The 19,425-nt window shown below is 45.1% G+C and overlaps 2 protein-coding genes across 3 annotated transcripts in view; both read left to right on the top strand.

Annotated features, from left to right (window-relative positions):
* LOC123859799 (protein argonaute-1) overlaps positions 1-19,425 on the top strand; it is a 67,371-nt gene that overhangs the window by 26,606 nt on the left and 21,340 nt on the right. The window contains exons 15-21 of the mRNA XM_045898096.3: positions 714-908; positions 3,011-3,145; positions 3,692-3,793; positions 4,495-4,694; positions 4,933-15,520; positions 15,981-16,191; positions 16,872-16,973. Coding sequence (XP_045754052.1) covers positions 714-908; positions 3,011-3,145; positions 3,692-3,793; positions 4,495-4,694; positions 4,933-5,041 — 741 coding nt within the window. The 3' untranslated portion in view covers positions 5,042-15,520; positions 15,981-16,191; positions 16,872-16,973. The remainder of the gene's footprint in view (positions 1-713; positions 909-3,010; positions 3,146-3,691; positions 3,794-4,494; positions 4,695-4,932; positions 15,521-15,980; positions 16,192-16,871; positions 16,974-19,425) is intronic.
* The window catches only part of AGO3 (argonaute RISC catalytic component 3), a 133,844-nt gene continuing 130,468 nt past the window's right edge, over positions 16,050-19,425 (top strand). The window contains exons 1-2 of one of the 2 annotated variants that reach the window (XM_064589465.1): positions 16,168-16,191; positions 16,872-16,973. Coding sequence is in view for 1 of the 2 variants with exons in the window: in XM_045898093.3 (XP_045754049.1) it covers positions 16,173-16,191 (19 nt within the window). In the remaining variant the exon portion in view is untranslated. Of the gene's footprint in view, positions 16,192-16,871; positions 16,974-19,425 lie in introns of both variants that reach the window. The other variant, XM_045898093.3, reaches the window with a different exon arrangement.

Genomic DNA, 19,425 nt, shown 5'->3' with positions numbered 1-19,425 from the left:
ACTGTCCTTTCCTCTTCCCCATCCCTACCCCTGATCCGTCTAGTAGATTAAATGTCTTTCCAGTCCCTCTCCTGACTTCTCTGCTCCCTGTCCCTAGAGGCTTCCGAATTGCTAGAAGGATCAGGCCTTCTTCCCACTTCTCTTTCCTCAACCCTCACATTTCTCTAGGCAGACTGGGCTAAGCACAGTAAATGTGGGGAAATCCTGTACTATGCTTACCCTTGTTTTCCTTGTGGCCATCCGTCCTAGGCTCTGGCCACTGTGCCCTTTGAAAATGATGTTACTCCTACCTCCTGCAGGAACACTCTTCACTATGGTTTCTGGGTAGATTAGTACTTGAATTGAGAAAAGGACTAACCTGTGGCTCTTTGAGCTAGTAGTGCCAGACCTTCACATGCCTTCCTGCAAGGGGTAAGAAAATTGAACTTACCAAGCACTTACTGTGAGCTAGGTCCTATGCAAGGTGTTTTATATGTATCCGAGCAGCACTGCAAGCAGGTGGCATTCTTACCTATTTGAGAGGAGGAAAAGGATCAGATGGATTAAATAACTTCTGCATGCATGATAGAGATTGAAACCAGGACACATTGAATCCCAAACCCTACTAACTCGTTTGCGTAGTTTTCTTGCTAAGAAGCTTCCCCAAATCTACGTCCTAACAGTGTTGGGAGGGTGGAGATTCTGGAGGCTGATCCTGCCTCTTTGACTGTTAGGTAGTAGGCAGTATGGATGCCCACCCCAGCCGCTACTGTGCTACTGTGCGAGTGCAGCGACCCCGGCAGGAGATCATTGAGGACTTATCCTACATGGTGCGTGAGCTGCTCATCCAGTTCTACAAGTCTACCCGCTTCAAGCCTACCCGCATCATCTTCTACCGAGATGGGGTTCCTGAAGGCCAGCTCCCCCAGGTAGGGTCCAAAGTGGGTGGAGAAAACCTTCACATTGGGGCCAGAGGGCCTAATGGGTACAGAGAGTACTGCTCCCTTTTTTAAAGCTATTGGCATTGGGAGGTGGCACTTCTTCGAGAGCTTTGCTATAAATGGCGGTAGGCTTAAGAGCAGAGATCTCAACTGAGGATGGTGTGTACAGCATCTATAGACCTTTCTTGTGACAGAAGAGCCTCAGTGCGTATTTACTAGTTGGTTCATGTTGAAGACTGATTCTTTAGACTAGTAGTTCGCAAAACTTTAGCATGCATCAAGATCACCTGAAGGGCTTGTTACAGCAGTTTACAGGGCTCTAAGAAGTGCTGATTCATCTAGTCTAGGATGGTCCCTAGAATTTGTAGTTCTTTTTTTTTTTCTAAGATTTTATTTATTAATTTGAGAGAGACAGAGAGACAGCATGAGTGGGGGGAGGGACAAAGGGAGAGGGAGAAGCAGGCCCCCGCCGAGCAGGGAGCCTGACGTGGGACTCGATCCCAGGGCCCTGGGGTCATGACCTGAGCCAAAGGCAGATGCTTAGCTGACTCAGCAGCCCAGGCGCCCCTAGAGTTTGTAGTTGACAAGTTCCTAGGTAGGTGATGGTCTGGAGGCCACACTTTGAGAACTGCTGTTGACCTTCCTTCAGAAATGTTCCTCCTATTCTTTGTCCCTGCCAAGCCTTCATATTTCTGTTGTTTAGAATATATAATGAACTGGTTTCCTTGACTACCATTTAATATTAATATAAGTGTCATTTATTGGGTATCTCTTATGTACTATGAATTGTGGTAAGCATTTCATATATGTTCTATTTAATGCTTAGAATAACCCTATGAAATAATAATTATCACATTTGACAGATGAGGAGGCTTGGAAATGTTAAATGATTTCTTCAGTGTCAACCAAGCTAAGCAGTCATGGAACTGGGATTCAGACAAATTGGTCTGATTCGAGTTTATGGTCAGTTTTCTCTAAGTCATCCAGTGTTCCCTAAAACAGCAGACAAATTTATCCTATCATTTCTCTGTTCAGGAATGTCTAGTGGCTTCACATAGTCTTGGGTTAAAATTCAAACTGCTTATTAGCAAAGCAATCAGCAGTTATTAAGCCCCTACTAGGTTTTCTATGCTTTTACTTAATCTGTTATACTTTTCACAACAGTTTTGTGAGGCTGGTCTTACTAGTAACTTTAGTAGATGTGGAGAAAATGAGACTTAGAAGGGCTAAGTAGCTTGCTTACAGGAATACAACTAGATAAAGCTTGGGTTTAAATCTAGTTCTAGGAGCACCTGGGTGGCTCAGTTGGTTAAGCGTCTGCCTTCAGCTCAGGTCATGATCCCAGGGTACTGGGATCGAGCCCCACATCGAGCTCCCTGCTCAGCGGGGAGTCTGCTTCTCCTTTCTGCCTGCCACTCTCCCTACTTGTGTGCTCTCTCTCTCTCTGACAAATAAATGAAATCTTTATAAATAAATAAATAAACTAGTTCTAATTTATTTCCATTCTATGTATTTCTACCATACAGTTTTGATTCCTTATATCTGACTTCTAAGACCACAAAGCAACCATTGCATATGGTTATTTACTTGTGGGCCCTTCATTAGCTAGTCCATATTCTTAGAATCCTACTTCTTTGTAGGACTGAATTCATCTACTCCCACTGTACCAATTCCTGAACTGTGTGTCTGCTCTTCTCTGGTGGTCTCAACACTGTCTGCTTTTGGAGCTCACAGGGGAATTCCTGTTATCCTCCTGATCCTGAGATTGACCTTACTTTGGGCATTGTGATTTTAGTGAAGTCTATGTGCTTTGGTTCTGTGTCTTGATATTAGGTCTCTTTATGCATAGGAACCAGGTGAGTGCTCTCTGCTGATGCCAAGCCTCCTGGCCAAGGTTTTATAGCAACATATGTGAACTGAGTATAAGGCTGATTTGGACAGAAAGGCTGTGTCATCTGTAATGGTTGGGTGTCTGTTTATAAAGGGAGACTGAGCAAAAAGCCATATTACAAACAGCAACCTCTTAGTTGACAAAGATGTGACTCAAGAGGAGCTATTTCTCTTTGTCTCCCTCCTCACCCTGTGCCTAGATCCTCCACTATGAGCTGTTGGCCATCCGTGATGCCTGCATCAAACTGGAAAAGGACTACCAGCCTGGGATCACTTATATTGTGGTGCAGAAACGCCATCATACCCGCCTTTTTTGTGCTGACAAGAATGAGCGAGTGAGTGAGAGACTGAGGAAGTCACCCTTATCCTCATCCTATCTCCCTTCTCTTAATATGGAAGAAGCCCTTGAGATAAATCTGGGGATTTAGTCCTTGGTTTGTCTGTCCTCCCTAACCCCTTCCCCCAGCTCTTGTACTTCCTCTCCCTCCTCCTAGCTCCCTGGCCTATAGGCCCCCATATAGACCAGCTCCAGAGAAGGGAAAGGGAACAACTACTTATTGAACTTCTCTTATATGTCAGACACTGTACAAGGTGTCTTCCTCACAGCAGCCCTGTGAGGTAGGTACTGTTATTACCTCCAGTTTAACCTCAGAAATCTTAAACGACTCACTAAGGTCACACAGCTAATGAATAGTGAAATCAGCACTTAACCACAGGTTTGTGTGACAGTAGAAGCGCATTATTTCAAGATCTGGTACCCTCTGGGACAGCAACTTCTGCTTTACTTTTGAGATTCTGGTGGAGTCAGAGTAGAATTGAGTTGGGGCCCTACTTAGGGCCAGGCAGATCTTGGGATCTTGTTTGTCTTTGTCTCTATACAGATTGGGAAGAGTGGTAACATCCCAGCTGGGACAACTGTGGACACCAATATCACCCACCCATTTGAGTTCGACTTCTATCTGTGCAGCCATGCAGGCATCCAGGTAGCTGGGCTATGTCCAGGGCTTTCCAATGGGTCAAAGATGAGTTGATTATTCCCACTGCCTTTAAAATATATCAGTTGTCACTGAGGGCATTCAGAAAAGGATTTTTCTCTTAATAAGCCCTTAGCATACTTGAACAGAAGTACATTTTGAACATCTTAGGCAGGATTGCCCATAACAAGGGTGTTTTATGACATAGGTGGCTTTGTATTTGCCTTTTCGTGGATGGGTCTTCCAACCCAACCACACTTTTTTTTTTTTTTAAGATTTTATTTATTTGAGAGAGAGAGTGAAAGAGCACAAGCGGGGGGAGCAGCAGAGGGAGATGGAGAAGAAGCAGGACTCGATCCCAGGACCCTGAGATCATGACCTGAACTGAAGGCAGACGCTTAACTGAGCAACCCAGGCACCCCAAACGACACTTTTTTTTTTTTAAGATTTTATTTATTTGCCAGAGAGAGACAGCACAAGCAGGGGGAGTAGCAAGCAGAGGGAGAAGCAGACTCCCCCACTGAGCAGGGAGCCCGATGTGGGACTTGATCCCAGAACCCTGGGATCATGACCCGAGCCGAAAGCAGACGCTTAACCGACTGAGCCACCCAGGCGTCCCCCCAACCACACTCTTAACAGTGATCCTGTTCCTTAGCATTGGCCATCCCTTCTGCCCAGCTTGGGGCCCCCTCATCTTCCTATCTTCCCAGGGCACCAGCCGACCATCCCATTACTATGTCCTTTGGGATGACAACCGTTTCACAGCAGATGAGCTCCAGATCTTGACGTACCAGCTGTGCCACACTTATGTACGATGCACACGCTCCGTCTCTATCCCAGCACCTGCCTACTATGCCCGCCTGGTGGCTTTCCGGGCACGATACCACCTAGTGGACAAGGAGCATGACAGGTGAGGCCTGGGATCAAGCTGGCTTCCCTTTTGCTTCAGCTTCTGGTACAGATCCTCTCAACTTTCCTTGGGCGGAAGGAAATGAATATTGTACAGTATGATATCCTTGGGCTCATCTGCCCAAATCTGGGTTGGGACTTTCTCTTAAGTTGGTATGGGAATTGGTACTCTGGATGGGGGAATGAATTAGCAGCAGCTCAGTGCACCAGGAAGGACTTCTTTCATTTTTGCTTTTCAGTGGAGAGGGGAGCCACATATCGGGGCAGAGCAATGGGCGGGACCCCCAGGCCCTGGCCAAAGCCGTGCAGGTTCACCAGGATACTCTGCGCACCATGTACTTCGCTTGAAGGCAGAACGCTGTTACCTCACTGGATAGAAGAAAGCTTTCCAAGCCCCAAGAGCTGTGCCGCCCAAATCCAGAGGAAGCAAGGAGGAGGAGGGAGGGTAGGGAGGAGTTCAGAAGGCCTTGTTTCCTTCTACAAAGGGGGCTTTAAAAGGGTGGGGAACAGGGCCAGTAAGCCAGACCACCAGCCAGAAGTCTCTGATGTCCACCTCATGACCCCCACCCCTCACTCCATCTTGTCACATCTGGCCCTGACCCCACTGGACCAAGAGGGGCAGCACTGGTGCCCACCATACACACAGGTGTCTCATGTGACTTGCAGTGCTAAAGACTCATGCCTGACAGCTTGGTAAGGTCGGCTCTGCAGCCCCACGGACAAAAGCTGGTAGGTTTGGGTTTGATAATTTAGATGGGAGAGTGAGGGGCTTGAGAAGGTGGGTGGGAGGAAGGAAGGATTTTTTAGGAGCCTTAATCAGAAAAGGTCTAGATTTGTTTAAGAGGAAAAACGAAACCAGACCCAGATCAATATTTTAGAATACTAGATGTTTTAATGGGTTGAAAATCCAGTTTGTAGGAAGATTTTTAATGCTAATGATTTTGGTTGCTCCTCCCCCAGCTGCCACCCCCCTTTCCCTTATTCCTTTCTCTCCACCTTTTCTACCCCACCTTACACCTCCTCCCTGACAGACATCCAGCCCCTAGTAAGACTTAAGGCACTATGGCACTTAGCTCTGAAGTGACACGACCCTGTCTTCCTTCCGCCTACTGGTGGGTAACCAGTGCCTTCCCTGTAACGGTAATGCTGCAGAACTGCAACCTTTTGTACCTTTCTTTGGGGGGATGGGGTGGGGGTGGGAGAGGAGGTAGGTGGGGAAGAAATACCCCTAACCCAACAAGCCTCCAGCCAGAGCGCCAGCTATTTTGCATTCAAAGGAATTGACTTCCATATTCATTGAGCTTTTAAAAAAGATCACAACCTCAAGATGGTTAAAGTCCATTGACATTTGCACTTTCAGACATGATGTCTTGGAGCTGCTGAGATGACTGGCCCCTGGCCTTTCCACTTAACGCCTCCTTTTCTCCCTGTCCCCCCAGCCTCCCCACCTGCCTGGGTCTGGAGTTACTTTCATAGCATTTCTCATTCTTGGCTTCTTTTTTCCCCTGATGGTCAGGTCGCTTATGTTTCAATATTTCTTAACTGGGTGTCTTATAACAAATGATCTTAAGTCTAAAATAAGAAAAAAGAGCAAAAACTAAATGTTATTTTTATACCATAACTTGAGTCTATTGCCAAAATCTGGAAATCCCTCCCATGCCCACTAAGTTTACATCCCAGAAACATTGAGCCATCAGAAGGAACTATGTACCGGACTTGTTCTTTGGCCTGGCTCGGTAGAGGGTGGTTATCTCCTCACGGTGGAGCTCAGGCTCCATCCTTCCCCTGTGCAGATAATATCTTTTTCTTGCTATAGGCTCCCTCCTCTGCACTGCCCTGCACTCTTTCCTGCAAGTGCATCTTCCCTTTCTCTGGACTGTCCTCTGACACTTTGGCTCATCCCAGATTCCAGTGTGTCCTGTGGACAGGCTGGGGGATTTTGCTGCTCCCTATTGCTTCTGTTTACACAAATGAATTTTTCCCAGTTTCCCACTAGGGCATGTGAGTGGGTGGCATGGGCCTTTGTTTTGTTTTGTTTTTTGTCTCCCGAGATAAAGATGGGGTTTGGCTGTCTTGCAGAACTGGAAAAGTAGGGGGTTTCTAGCTTGGTGCCTGCTGGCCTTGAGGCAAGGCCCCCTCTTTCCTTAACTGTTCATTTTTTTCCTATCCCACTGCTTGGGATGAGGAGTTGCAGCTTCCGTGTGGATGTTCCTCTTTTTGAGGAGCCTGGGCTTGGGTTTGCCCCAATCTGGTGATGAAGCCATGACACTTTAGACCTAGCTCAGGCTTGGAGGCCGGTCTGAATCCTGGCCTGTGTGCTTAGAGCTACCATTTCCCCTCCCCAGCAGCCCTGTACAGACCCAGATTTGCTATGCAAAACAGTCTATCCCAGGTTCTGTTCTGGTTGGCTACTTTGTTCAGCGACTTCACAAAACATAGCACAAACATTGATTATGGAGAAGGCATCAGGACTGTTGAGTAACTCCTCCTCTACTTCTTTCCTACTGGCTATAGCATGGGATGCCCCATGGGTACAGCCCAGCTGAAGAACGGAATGGAGGGCTCTGGGAGGAGGCAGCTCACTGGAGAGCCTACATTCCTTACACAAGTGCCTAAAGAGAGTGATGCCAACACTCCATCTGCCCTGTCCATCGCCTTCATATACTGTCTACTTCGTGTTCAGTCACCCTTTGGGGAGGGGAGCTCTTTTGGGACAACGGGCTCTGCATGTTCTCTTCTTGGGTGCATTTAGGGGCTGGGGTCAGGGCACTGTTCCTGGAGGGTCCAGTCATTCACCAGCATTTGCAAATATCCATAGGGAGCTGGTGGTAGCCACCTGCTCTCAGCAACAAGTTTATGTTCTCTCCTTTTTCTCTCTTTGCCTCACTCTCTCCATTTGGGTTTTGAGCTGGGGCCTGAAATGCATTTTTTAGCTCTTTGGCATTGTACATGCCATTCAAGAAATAAAAAGCAAGAGAAGCGGTTTGGGCAATGGCAAGAAAATGACTTCTTGCTCTGATTTTTTTTTTTTTTTTAAATCTTTGAGACTTGAAAAATACCCTTGACCTTGAGGATTATTCTTATTTGAAAGATGGTGCATGTAGATTGAGAAGTGGTATTCGCAACAAGCTTTGGCTTTCTTGGATTTGATTTAAGTGGTGCTTCTTACTTGTGCTCTGAGGAAGTGTTGGGGGGATCCCAGCCTCCTCCTCTTGGACAGGTCTCTTGCTCCCTTCGTTCTATTCTCTTGCCTCTCTTTTCTACTTCTCTCTTTCCCTGGCTCCTTTTCCTTTTTTCTTTCACTAAGCTTGTTTGCTGGCCTGCCTGCCTATGTGATGATGAATTCTCTGCATGGCTTTGATAATCCCACTGTTAGCTAGCAAGGTCAGGCTTAGCTCCTTGGCTGCAGAAGACCAAGAATATGTTCCCCAAGCCTGGTGATGTTCTCTCTGGGCTGGACTGCCATCAACGTTACACAAGGACAGAGCAGCAGGGCTGCCTACCTGGCATGAAATCAGGAGGGCTTCTGACAACTTGCACACCTGTCCACTCCTTGGAGTTGTTTTTTCTCATTGCTTTTTCTAGATCTGGTTCCATTTCTCTACCTGCCTCCCTTTTCTGAGGCTGTCCTAGGGTTGAGCTACTTGGTTTCCAGGGTTGGAGGGTTAGGGGATGGACTTGGGGGAAGAAGAGAGTGATGGGAAGAGAATGGAGAGAATTTGGATAAAAGATGGGAAAGAGCACTGTTCATTGATCATTTTTCCAGTCCAGTCTGACCCATTGGGGGTTGAGGTGCTACTGTTGAACTCGGGATAAACCTGGGGCTATTGTTGATGGGAACTTAGGTTTAGAATAATGTTGACAAGGAAGATACCTAAAAGCATGAAACCTCCCTTAAAAGCTCCTGGTTCCCACCTACTAGATAGCTCCACTGCAGCCTCCTCTTTGGCTAAGCAACAATGTTCTTGGATGGTTGTTTTTTTGTTTTGTTTTGTTTTTTTTGGGGGGGGGTCCTAGAATTCAGTAAATGAGGCTAGCACTCAGGATGGGCGGCCAAGGGGACATTTTGAATTCTTAGCTGGCCCATGGGGTATCTATCTGCAAGGCTGGTGGGTAGTGTTTTAGACCTGGCATCATGTTTAACAAAGAATGGAAGTTCCTTCCCCTTCAGGGTGGAAAGTTATCTCAAACTAGCCAAAATGCAGTTTTGGAAACTACATTGGGGGAAGTTATTTTTTATATTTACTGGGCCTAGGCCAATCCAGGATGGTAGCTGGGATGCCTTCCTTCTTAAAGTCTGATCATGGCAGGGATATGCAGGGCACTCTTTCCTATTTAGCCTTCTAAGCAGATTGGGGAGAAGGGATTCTCTGGTTTTCTCTTTTCCCCCCTTTTATTAGGACTTGCCTTCTCCCTAGGTAGGGAGAGAGGCTAGGTTGGTGCTCTCCCCTTACTCTATTCCTACTGACTTGGAACCTCTGGCTGCTGTTTGGGAGCCTAAGAATGGGAGTGGAGGGAATGGGCTCAAAACAAAACAGAATAAGGTGGGGAAGGCAGATTTCCTTCTTTAAAAAGGAAAATAGGAAACTCTCCAAGGATTGTGCAAGTAAAGACAATGTGTCAAATGCACTGAGTCCCCTGGTGTAGTAGCAATAAGGAAAAATGAAATGACTTTCCTGTGCACACAGTCCAACCTGATTGGTGTGTGATGTTGCACTTAGCAGCCATCTGGTGGGCATGTGTGACTACTCTGGGTTTCACTTTAGTTTCTAAACTTTTTATCCCTCTCAAGTCCAGCATGGATGGGGACGTGTCCCTGGAGCCCCACAGCTGTGTACTTGTTTGCATTTGTTTCCCTTTGAGACTTGTGTTTGTGTCCTGCTTTGAGCTGTACCTTGTCCAGTCCATTGTAAAATTATCCCAGCAGCTGTAATGTACAGTTCCTTCTAAAGCAAGCAACAGCAGCAGCACAATTCTGTGTTTTATAAAGACAACAGTGGCTTCTATTTCTAAAGTGCGGTCTCTCTCTCTCTTTTCCCCCACTCCCATTAGCAAAGAAAACTGTTGGGATTAATTATATCTCTGATATATTTTAGGTTAGAGCATTAGATTGTTGTAACAGCAGAACTATCACCTCTATAGGAAAGTGGATAAAACACCACCAGAGTGTTGAAGCGACAGATTATATGTAACCATACTTCACAAGGCCTCCATTTATTCTTCATTCAACAAACCATACAAAGCACTGTGTCCAGCAGTATTGTTGGGGGAGAAAGGAAGCACAATTCAGAAAGGAGGAAAACTGTGTCTCTCTCCTTAAGGAGCTTAAAGTTTGGTGGGGGATATGAGTGGCCAAATGGTTCCCTAGCCAAATGATGAGGGACTGAAACAAGGCTATAAAGCTATAGCAGTGAAGACAGGAAAGGGAAGATTTTTGAGAGACACTCAGAAGATAGTACTCAATAGATGATGGAAGGGAAAGAGAGGAGTAGAGGCTAATAATGCTCAGGCTCCTACTTGAGCAATGAGTATATTGGGACATTCTTCTAACCAAGGCTGGGGGAGAAGGGAGACGGTAGAAGAAAGGTGGTGAATTTTGTGAAGACAGCCTTGTATAGACTGAGTGTGGAGGTTCCCATGAGGCAACAAGTTTAAGGTTTCCAGTAAACACTTATATTTTGGTGCTCAGGGAAGACTGCAAAACTGCAATTGTAGATAATGGGATTCATACTCCTATAGATGGTAGGTAAAGCCATAGGAATGAACAAGATGGCTGAGAAAAAGAGTAGAGCAAGAAAACATAGGGTCCCACTCCAGGAAACACAATTTAAAGGATGAGAGGAAGCTGAACCTAAGAAGACTGTTAAATCACTAGTAGATACCTTGTATATTTTTTACTTAATGAAGTGGGAGAAAAGTCAGGAGAATGGAATAGGATCCAAGAAGGGCGTAATTAACAAGATGAACTGCTGCCTTGAGGAGGTATTTTTTTCTTCTCAGTTTACCATCCTCCACCCCATCTTCTTTGGCATCTGGTAACTATATGGTCATTCTCCACTATTTCTTGAAAATGAGCATTGAAAAAACCTAATTTAAATAAGGCTAAGACTAGGATTTCCAAGTTGTTCACCACAACCACCACCTCCACCTCCAGCTTCCTCCTGTCCTCAGGAGATACTTGTAAAAGAATAAAATAAACAAACCTACTAATTTTGTTCCTAACCAGTGTCCTAGATGGTGTTCCAGTGCACTTGATAGTACTTAGCAGCTGGCTTTATTTTCATGACTTGTTTTCCCCAGAGCCTGTGAACTCCTATGAGCAGAAACTACATTCTGTTCATTTTTTGTCATCTCAGGGCTGTAGCTTATATCAGGGGCTCAATATTTGTGAATAGACTTGAAATTATCTAGAAATTGTGGTTCATGAATACAGAGGGGGAGTCAAGAAGTGATACTGAGTGCACAGGATGGACTCAGCATTCCTGACTCTTCAGGTAAGTAGAAACTTAACCAAATTACCATCATCTTTTCTTACTCTCACCAAAACTTGGAGGTTCTATGGTTTTGTACCTTAAGCTGATGGTACAGTTGTCAAGCATGCAAGTTCTGGCATTCCTCCCTGGTATTGCTAGAGCACTGTTATTTCTGTGTACTGGGGGAAGATGGCTCAGAGATGGATTCTGGCCCAGGGCCCAGTAAGAAATTTTCAGTGGCAGCTAGTATGTACATAAATGGGCCTAGCATTCCTCTGGAGGCCCAGTGTTGTGACTTTCAAATTGCAAAGCTAACCTGTGTCTACCACCTGTCAGATTCCCTTGGAAGCAAGCTAGCCGTACCCAGCTCCTTTTCAGCAGCAAGGGTTAGTTAGGTTGATCAAACTTGAGCAAATTGGAACATGGAGGAGATTTTTCCCACTTGAAATAAAACTTAAATAAATCTATAACCCTTGATGAAGCAGAAATAAAGTATTTAGCAGAGTAAGTGGGAGGATGATCATTATGACACATCTTGCCATAAATTTCAGTTTTAGAAATGATTGATGTTCAGAAGGTTTCAGAATTTGGCTGTTGGTTGCTACTCAAGAGAAAAAGATAGTGGGCTCGCACTATCCTGATTTGTCTGGTCCTGGACCTCAAGGTTTTGAGTCAGGGCTTGTCTTAATACCCCTGGCCATTCCTCTTTAGTTTTGGTTGAGCAGCCTTTCTTTTGCCCTGTCAATTGGCAACATATACCGTAGCACATTCTTGTCTAGGAAATGCCTTGGAGCAAAGTGAGGCTGGGTATTTGTTGGTATCTTTTGGCTTAGCAAACCCCAGAATCTCATGGCAATTAGGGTTTGGTGGCTAAATGAAAGGGTTATAGTGCAAAGAGAAGACTATTTCAAGTTCTGAGCCTGGGCCATCCCTAGACTGCCATCTGTACTGCTTGAATGGAAAGTAGCATTGAATTGTAGCAAATAGCTCTCCCTCTTTGTTTCTAGCTTTCAAACCCGTTTATTCCCCTGGCTACAGGCTGAGGAAACCTGGCAAGCTTAGAAGTTACAGAGCATGACAGAAGCAATCCTTTAAACTGGAAAAGTGGACTTTCTGGGGATGAGGTACATTTAAAAGTTCTCCACTTAAGCACCACAACCTCCTTCCCCAGGATATCTGGTTTTTAGACCACCGTGGTTTACCTTGCAGTAATACACTGTCCCTTTGTTCTAGACTGCAGGAGCTTCAGCACTATCCTCTTGGCAGTCTTTTTTGGACAAAAGTCTTGAGGGATCTTTCTAGGGAGCCCTCCATTCCTCTTCCCCACCTTCTGAAGGCAAGGAACTTTCTCTTAAAAGAGACAGTGGGAGTTCCTAGCCATGTTTTTGGAAAAGGCCAATGGCTTGTTAAGGGAAGTGATCTGAAAAGGAGCAGCAGCTTTGGATACTTGGAAGTATATGAGTAGGTGTTTTGTACAGTCTCTGTTATCTTATTTAATTGCATCTTCACAGCATTCGTGTGAAGTAGTTTATCTGTTCCTTTCAATTGCACATAACAAACCACCAATTAAATTGGCTTAAATAAGAAACCTGTAACATGACAAAGAAGTCTTGATTTAGTATGGCTCCAAGGTTGGTTAATTCAGTGGCTCAGTGATAATACCAACAAAGCAGGTTCTTGCAGTGACTTTCCTCTGCTATTCTTTGTTGGTTTATCCTCATGCTAGTTTGCCTCAGGGTCCCAAGGTGGCTACTGCAATTCCAGGAAGGAAATGCTGACAGAATAATGTGTAACAGAAAAGGGACTAATTTTTCCTTACATTTCATTTTAAAGTAAGAAAATCCTTGGAAGCCCCAGCAGATCTGGCCTCCTATCTTATTCACTAAAAATGGGTCATCTTCTCACTCCTGTCATTGGCAGAGCAAATGAGATCATTCATCATGAGTGGCTTAGATTAATTAGGAGTTACCCTCTGAGCAGTTACCGTGCTTCATCAGTCTGTGGATTAGAAAGACAAGTCTGGTCTGCTAGGCAAGAAAGAAGGGGATTAGGGCTCCTGGGTAGGTATCCAGCAGTGTCTTCTCTACTTGGGTACTCTGGCTTTTAGAGATGAGGAACGTAAGGTTCAGAGTGACTTTTTGGAATCACATACATTAGCAGAGAGCCTTCAGTCTCAGCTTTGTCCCTAAGGCCACTATGTTTTATAATGTGTTCTCCTACAGTATAAAATAACTTGCTGCTATGTAAAAACTGATGGTCTGGGAGAAGAAATTTAAATTCGAGTCAAATTGAGTAACTTCAACCCCCATGTAAGAGAGGATTCTATCCAGTTGCTCTCATCATCCAGTGGTGATGTTTATCTAACACAGGAAGCCTAGGAATGCAGCTTTCGGAGGGCACTGGTTTCCTTGTCCCTCAGATGTCTGTACTATTTTATAGTTCTCCCTTCTGAAAGCAACCAGTGCCAGAAGGGATGAGGGCAGAGTTTTAGCCTGCTTCCTGAGCCCCATTCTTGAAGCCCATTCATTCATCCATCCATCCCATAAATCATGGAATGTTGCTATGTGCCAGGCACTGGCACTGTTCTAGGCAGTGGGGCTATGGCAGTTAAGATACACAAAGATCCTGCTCAATGGCCTTAAGAGCCAACTTGTTTGGGAATGAGGTTATCCAAAAATAGGGTGTGCGTGTGGTCGGGGGAGAGCCTCATACAATTTGCTTTTGGCAGAATCATTAGACCTTTTGCCTTCCTACTTCTTGATATTACACTTAATGTACTTTTCACATAGGCTCACTCTAAAGAGGTGGTGGGGTCCCTGAATAGCAGAAGTAGATGGGATACTAAATCAAACTGAGTTAGGAGGTCCAAATCCTGCTTAATCAAGGTCAACAAAGAAGACAGTGGCCTACCTCAAGGGTTCATCACCCATCACCATGTCTATTCTGGGAGAGGATAAGCCTGTAATCACTTAGGGAATCAGTTCCAGAATGGGGGGTTGAGGGTGTGATAGACCCTTGCACAAGAGTTGGTATTTACCCTGTGGGGATGATGCTACTGACTTGCATTCTGTATAGTCAGGTATTGAAAATAACTTTTAGGATACAGTGTTTCATCTGGTAACATTTAATTTGATACTTTGAAATTGAAATTCTGTAAAAGGGTTAAGGGTGGGAAGTAGTGAGGCCGAACTGAAGTCAGATGAGGGTTTGAATCCCATCCATTTATGAAATGTTCACTTTAAGGTAGGTGCATCTAATAAGTGCTTTAAAATGTTAATGATGGTAAACTTTATTCACTAACATTTAGTTAGGGAGGGTTTGTTCTGGTTTATGTGCATTCCCTAACCTCACAACAATTGTGCAAGGTAGGTTAGTCTCTCCATTTCTCAGCTAAGAGGCTCAAGCGACTGATCCGAAGTCCCACAGTGATTGGGAGGAACTGAAGACAGGATACTTTTGTTCTATACCCCAAACTTTAAAAAACAAAATACTTTGATTTTTTAAAAGTCTAAATGACATTATTGATGTTTAGGAACATAGGTAAAAATCATGAATCTTCAGTCAAGCAACATATTAAGGACCTACTATTTCCTAGTGAGTGTGCTGGCCACGGTAAGCTTATAAAGCTTACAAGCTAGTCCAGGAGGGGGCACACAAACTAGTAAGTAAAACAAATTACAGATTGGGAGGATTATTAGGGAAATGCTGTAATAGAAAAATGGGCCTCCACGGTAGATCAGTGGTCCGGGAAAAGACCTCTCTGAAATAAGGTTGAGAGAGAAAAAGAAGCGGCGGGCAGGGGAGGGAAGAAGACAACGTGAGGGTGGAGGGAAAGGAGAGGCTCTGCTCCTGGCCAAGAGAACCAAAAGCAGAGGGGCGCCGAGTCGGAAAGGGATGCGTTTTGCCCATAGTGGGAATCAGAAGCAGACCAGTATAGCTGTAGCATAGTGGTGAGGGAAAGTCTTGTTGAGGAGAAAGGAAGTGTCCGTTTACTCGGTGCGTTTTGGTCCTGGAAGAGTTTGACCTCAGTGTGACGAGACGCTATTAAAGCGTTCTAAACGAGGAAATTATCCGATGTGATGTTTGTGTAATGTCTTGTTTCTCAATACTCTTTTCCCAAGCTAAACTGTACATACCCCCGCCTCCCTCCCTCCACGGTCGTCAAAGCAACAGACTCGGAATGATCAATTGTGGTGGTCACTTGACCGCTTACTGAGGAGGAGGCGCGAGGTGCCGCCCAAGCTGGGCGGGGCGGGAGGGCTCCGTAAGGAGGGCGGCTCTGCCCTAGACGTGTTCGGCCCCGGTCACTGCGCTGCGGGTCGGGGCCCCGCACCACAGACCGGCCACGCTCCAGGTAGGCTCCTCCCCAGGTAAGCTACACCACCCCCTGCGACGTCGCCTCCGGCAGGCACCGCCCCACGCTGGGGTGGTGCTACGAGTCCAGCTCCTCCGAGTTGTCTCCGGCAGGCACGGCCCGGCAGAAGACCGTGGGAGGGCCCGCCCGCCGCGCGTGCCCCAAGCTCCGCCCAGGCCCGGCCCCCGCTCCCCGACACCTCCCCCGCGTCCTCCGCGCCGGCCGCGCCCGCACCGACGTCGCGCCCGCACGGCTTGGGGCGGAGAGGCGAGGCTTGGACGTCGGGCGAGCCCGGGCAGCGGAACTGACGCCAGCGGGTTTCCGGGGGCGGCCCCCGGGGAGGTCGGCGGCGGCGCCGCAGTCGTGGAGGGGAGGTGGGAGCGTCAGCGGCCGCGGGCGACGCAAGTTCCGCACGGGGCACTCCTTTTCTCGTCTCACGCTTCTCCTTCCTCTCGCATAGTCGCGTGCTGCCTCCCCACGGCGGCTCTTCCCGACAAGAGCTTTCGGAGTGCGGTTGCTGAGGAGAAGCCATCGCCAGCTCGTCCTAGGGCCGAGTGAGGGTGCCTGTCGCACCGCGTCGCCCCCTGCGCTGCCTCCTTGCCCCCAGTGGTGGGCGCCCTTCTCGTTCGAAGCACTCCCCCCAGCTCCATGAATGGAAATCGGCTCCGCAGGTGAGCAAGTCCGAGCGGCTGGCCCAGTGGGCGGGGGTTATCCCCAGAGCATCGTCGCTCCCTCCCGGCCCAGGTGCGCGTGGTGAGCGCGGTCCGGGCGGCTTCTCCTCCCGTCCCCCGCCCGGCCCCTCCTCCGCCTCCCCGCAGACCCGCCGCAGTTCCCCGGGGCCCCCGAGTAGGCGAAACTGTGGGGAGGGGACACTGCTTAAAGGATTGAAGTTTGGGGTTCTCCAGGCGATATTACTCTTTTTTTTCTCGAGTCTAGAAGGGTTTGTCGTCGCTTTTGTTATTCCGATTGAAGGTGTAACGGTGTGCGCTTCCTTTAACCGGGTTGTGTGTCCCAAGGAGGCACTGGGCGGTCGGCTCTCTCTCACCTCTTAGGGTAGTTGTGAAGCTACATGGAGATAACGGTGGGAATTAAGTTTTAAATAGGTGTAAGCACAACGTCAAATGCAAGATGGCATTTCCTCCATCCCCGAGTTCTCTTCTGATGTTTGTGGCAGCATGGTATGTAGTTCCCGAGGATTTCGGAAATGTCATATTGGCCCGGATTACTGCTTACGTGAGGAGGTGGATCTTAAAATTGCTGACAATATTTTTTTTCATTCCCTATTCCCTAGAGAAGCGGTTATCATATTCCTGGAAATTTGGAATTTAAAAAAACTGCTTTCTCTCCTTAGGAAAACGGCAGTCTTGAGAAAAATTGCAACATGGGCAGTACTTACCTTGAAAAAGAAAAAGCACTCTTTATGATTCGGAAGTAATTAATTGAGAGATATAAAGTAGGTGTTACATAATGGTTTGCTTTCCAAAAGATCATACTTAATATGTTAAATTTCATAGTATGTTTTATCCAGACAGTAACACATTTATAAGTTAATTTTCAAAACATTGAGGTAGGGGGTGTCTTGTTACTGATGGGATCACAAGTTCCTGAATTTCACATCTCGTTTTGCCAGTTTGGGAGGTACTTGAATATGAGAGAAACTTAAATAATAAAAGAAACCAGTGACCTAATGATGATAAAGGATCTGTTAATTAGGTTAAGACGTATAATTGTCAATAGATGCAAACAGCACAAATTTGTAGAGATGGGATGGGGAGAGGGGATTATTGCAAGTTTTATTATATGAAATTTTCTCTAATCCTTTTCTCCCATTTCTCTTTTGCATGCTTCATTTTTTGTCATCATATTTTCTTAAAAAGGGATACTTTGTCTATAGATTGTGAAGAGTTTTATACTTTCATTTGTTTATCATTGATTTGTATATTTCTGAAACTGTGCCTGGCTTTGTTTTTTAATTTTGTATCATATTGTTTAGTGAATATAATGATCTAGGGCTATGGGTGACTTTTACATAACTGTCCTCTTGTCAAGCCTGGAAAACAAAGCATGAAAGTTAAATACTTTATTAATCACCCTGAGTTTTAAAGATAGTTTTTGTTTTTTAGTTTTTTTCTCTTTTGGGTTTTTCATATGAAATTATGCCCCAATGTATGGACAACGTCTTAGAAAATACTTCTGAAGTCCAATCACCTAGCCAACTGGTCCAGCTAGCCAAGTATGATTCAGTAAATGCTCCTGTGAATTCCTGAGCTATAGATAAGTTTTACATCTTCTTTTTGCATATGCCATTACTGAAATATATACCCGTTTAACTATCTTCACATCTGAGGAGGTAGAATTAGATAATATCAGCCATATGCTTGACCATCTTGAAACTCAAAGTTTGCTCTTCATTGCAGTTTATACATGATTAACTGTAGTCTAATGAAGATGAAGTATTATTATTTGGCTCAGAATTGTCATCATCAAAAACAAAATTTTCATTCTTCCTGAGACTTATGTAATTGTTACGCTGCATTGTGAAATTGAAAGCATAGTTGGGCAAAACATGCAACTGAGTTTTAAATCAAGTATTTGACAGGTACCGGGGTGCCCGCCTGGCTTAGTTGGTGGAGCATGAGACTCTTGATCTCAGGGTTGTGAGTTCGAGCCGCACATTGGATGTGGAGATTACTTAAAAATAACACTAAAAAAAAAAGAATTTGACAGGTACATATTTTGGTTTAAAATGTTTTAGACATCTGCGTGCCTTGTTGGCTCAGTTGGTAGAGCACGTGACACTTGATCTCATTTGTGAGTTTGAGCCCCACCTTGGGTGTAGAGATTACTTAAAAACACTTTTTTAGACATAAATGTTCTCTGGTAGTTTGTTGAGTAAATGTTGGATCTTTGCTCCAATTTTGTTCTAAGGGTTTTTTGTGTGTGTGTGGAGATTCTTAGGTATTACCTTCTGATAGGATGTTTTAAATTCTAGTTGTTGAGAAGATACATAGAAAACTTAAATTACATTGGAGGACTTGGACTTAGGATACAAATGCTATATAATTGTTTCTTGGTGAACCATTCCTCACTAAAAGTTAGTATTTGTCTTCCTTTTTTGCATGTAATACTTTAAGTTATTTTTTAGGGTGTCCTGTACATTGTTCTGATTTAGAACTTTGTGAACTTTCATTTAACCAGAGAAGCTGGCACAGTTGGTTTTTAAATATAACAATAGTTTTGTTTCTGTGCCTGTGACTCCTTGGCTAGAGGAACTTCTGATGAAACCCTGTTTTTTAGAGTTTAGTTACATTTGGACTAAAAGTATATGTTTTAATTCTAAGTAAGTGTCAATAGAAGCAGCAGAAATGTTCATTGAGATATCTGTTCTCCTGAGTAGCAGTGTTTTAGAACCTTACTACTCTAGTCTGTATGTTTAGGTGATGTCAGACTATTGTTTAGGGCAGAAGGAATTGTACTCACCTACCAATGGAAGAAAAACGTTTACTGTTACTTTAAATTAATGATATGCAAAGTGATTTGATATGTTTGGTAGTTGTCTTATACAGTGTTGCAGGAGTGAATAGACCATGTTTCTTAGTGATACTTTTAAGTTCATGTTTGGATCTGCAAAGTGGTCTTAAGGCTCTGCATTTCTTTACTAATAAAAATCTAGGGTCACCTGGGTAGCTCAGTCCCTTGTCTTAAGTCTTTCCCAGCTCAGTCTTGGTCTTAGGGTCATGAGTTAAAGCCCCACGTTGGGCTCCACACGTGGAGCCTACTTAAAAATAATAATAAAATAATCTAGAAAAATCATTTGAGAACAAGTTCCAAAGGAACAGAAGTTGCATATATGGAAACTAAGTTTGAATGAGATGAATAAAAGTTGTGGATTCAAAATACTAAAA

The sequence above is a fragment of the Mirounga angustirostris genome, unplaced genomic scaffold, assembly GCF_029215605.1.
Source record: "Mirounga angustirostris isolate CCGP_5_RB_7025 unplaced genomic scaffold, mMirAng1.0.hap1 SCAF_4, whole genome shotgun sequence".
Lineage (NCBI taxonomy): Eukaryota > Metazoa > Chordata > Mammalia > Carnivora > Phocidae > Mirounga > Mirounga angustirostris.
This window is presented reverse-complemented; position numbering and strand designations above follow the sequence as displayed.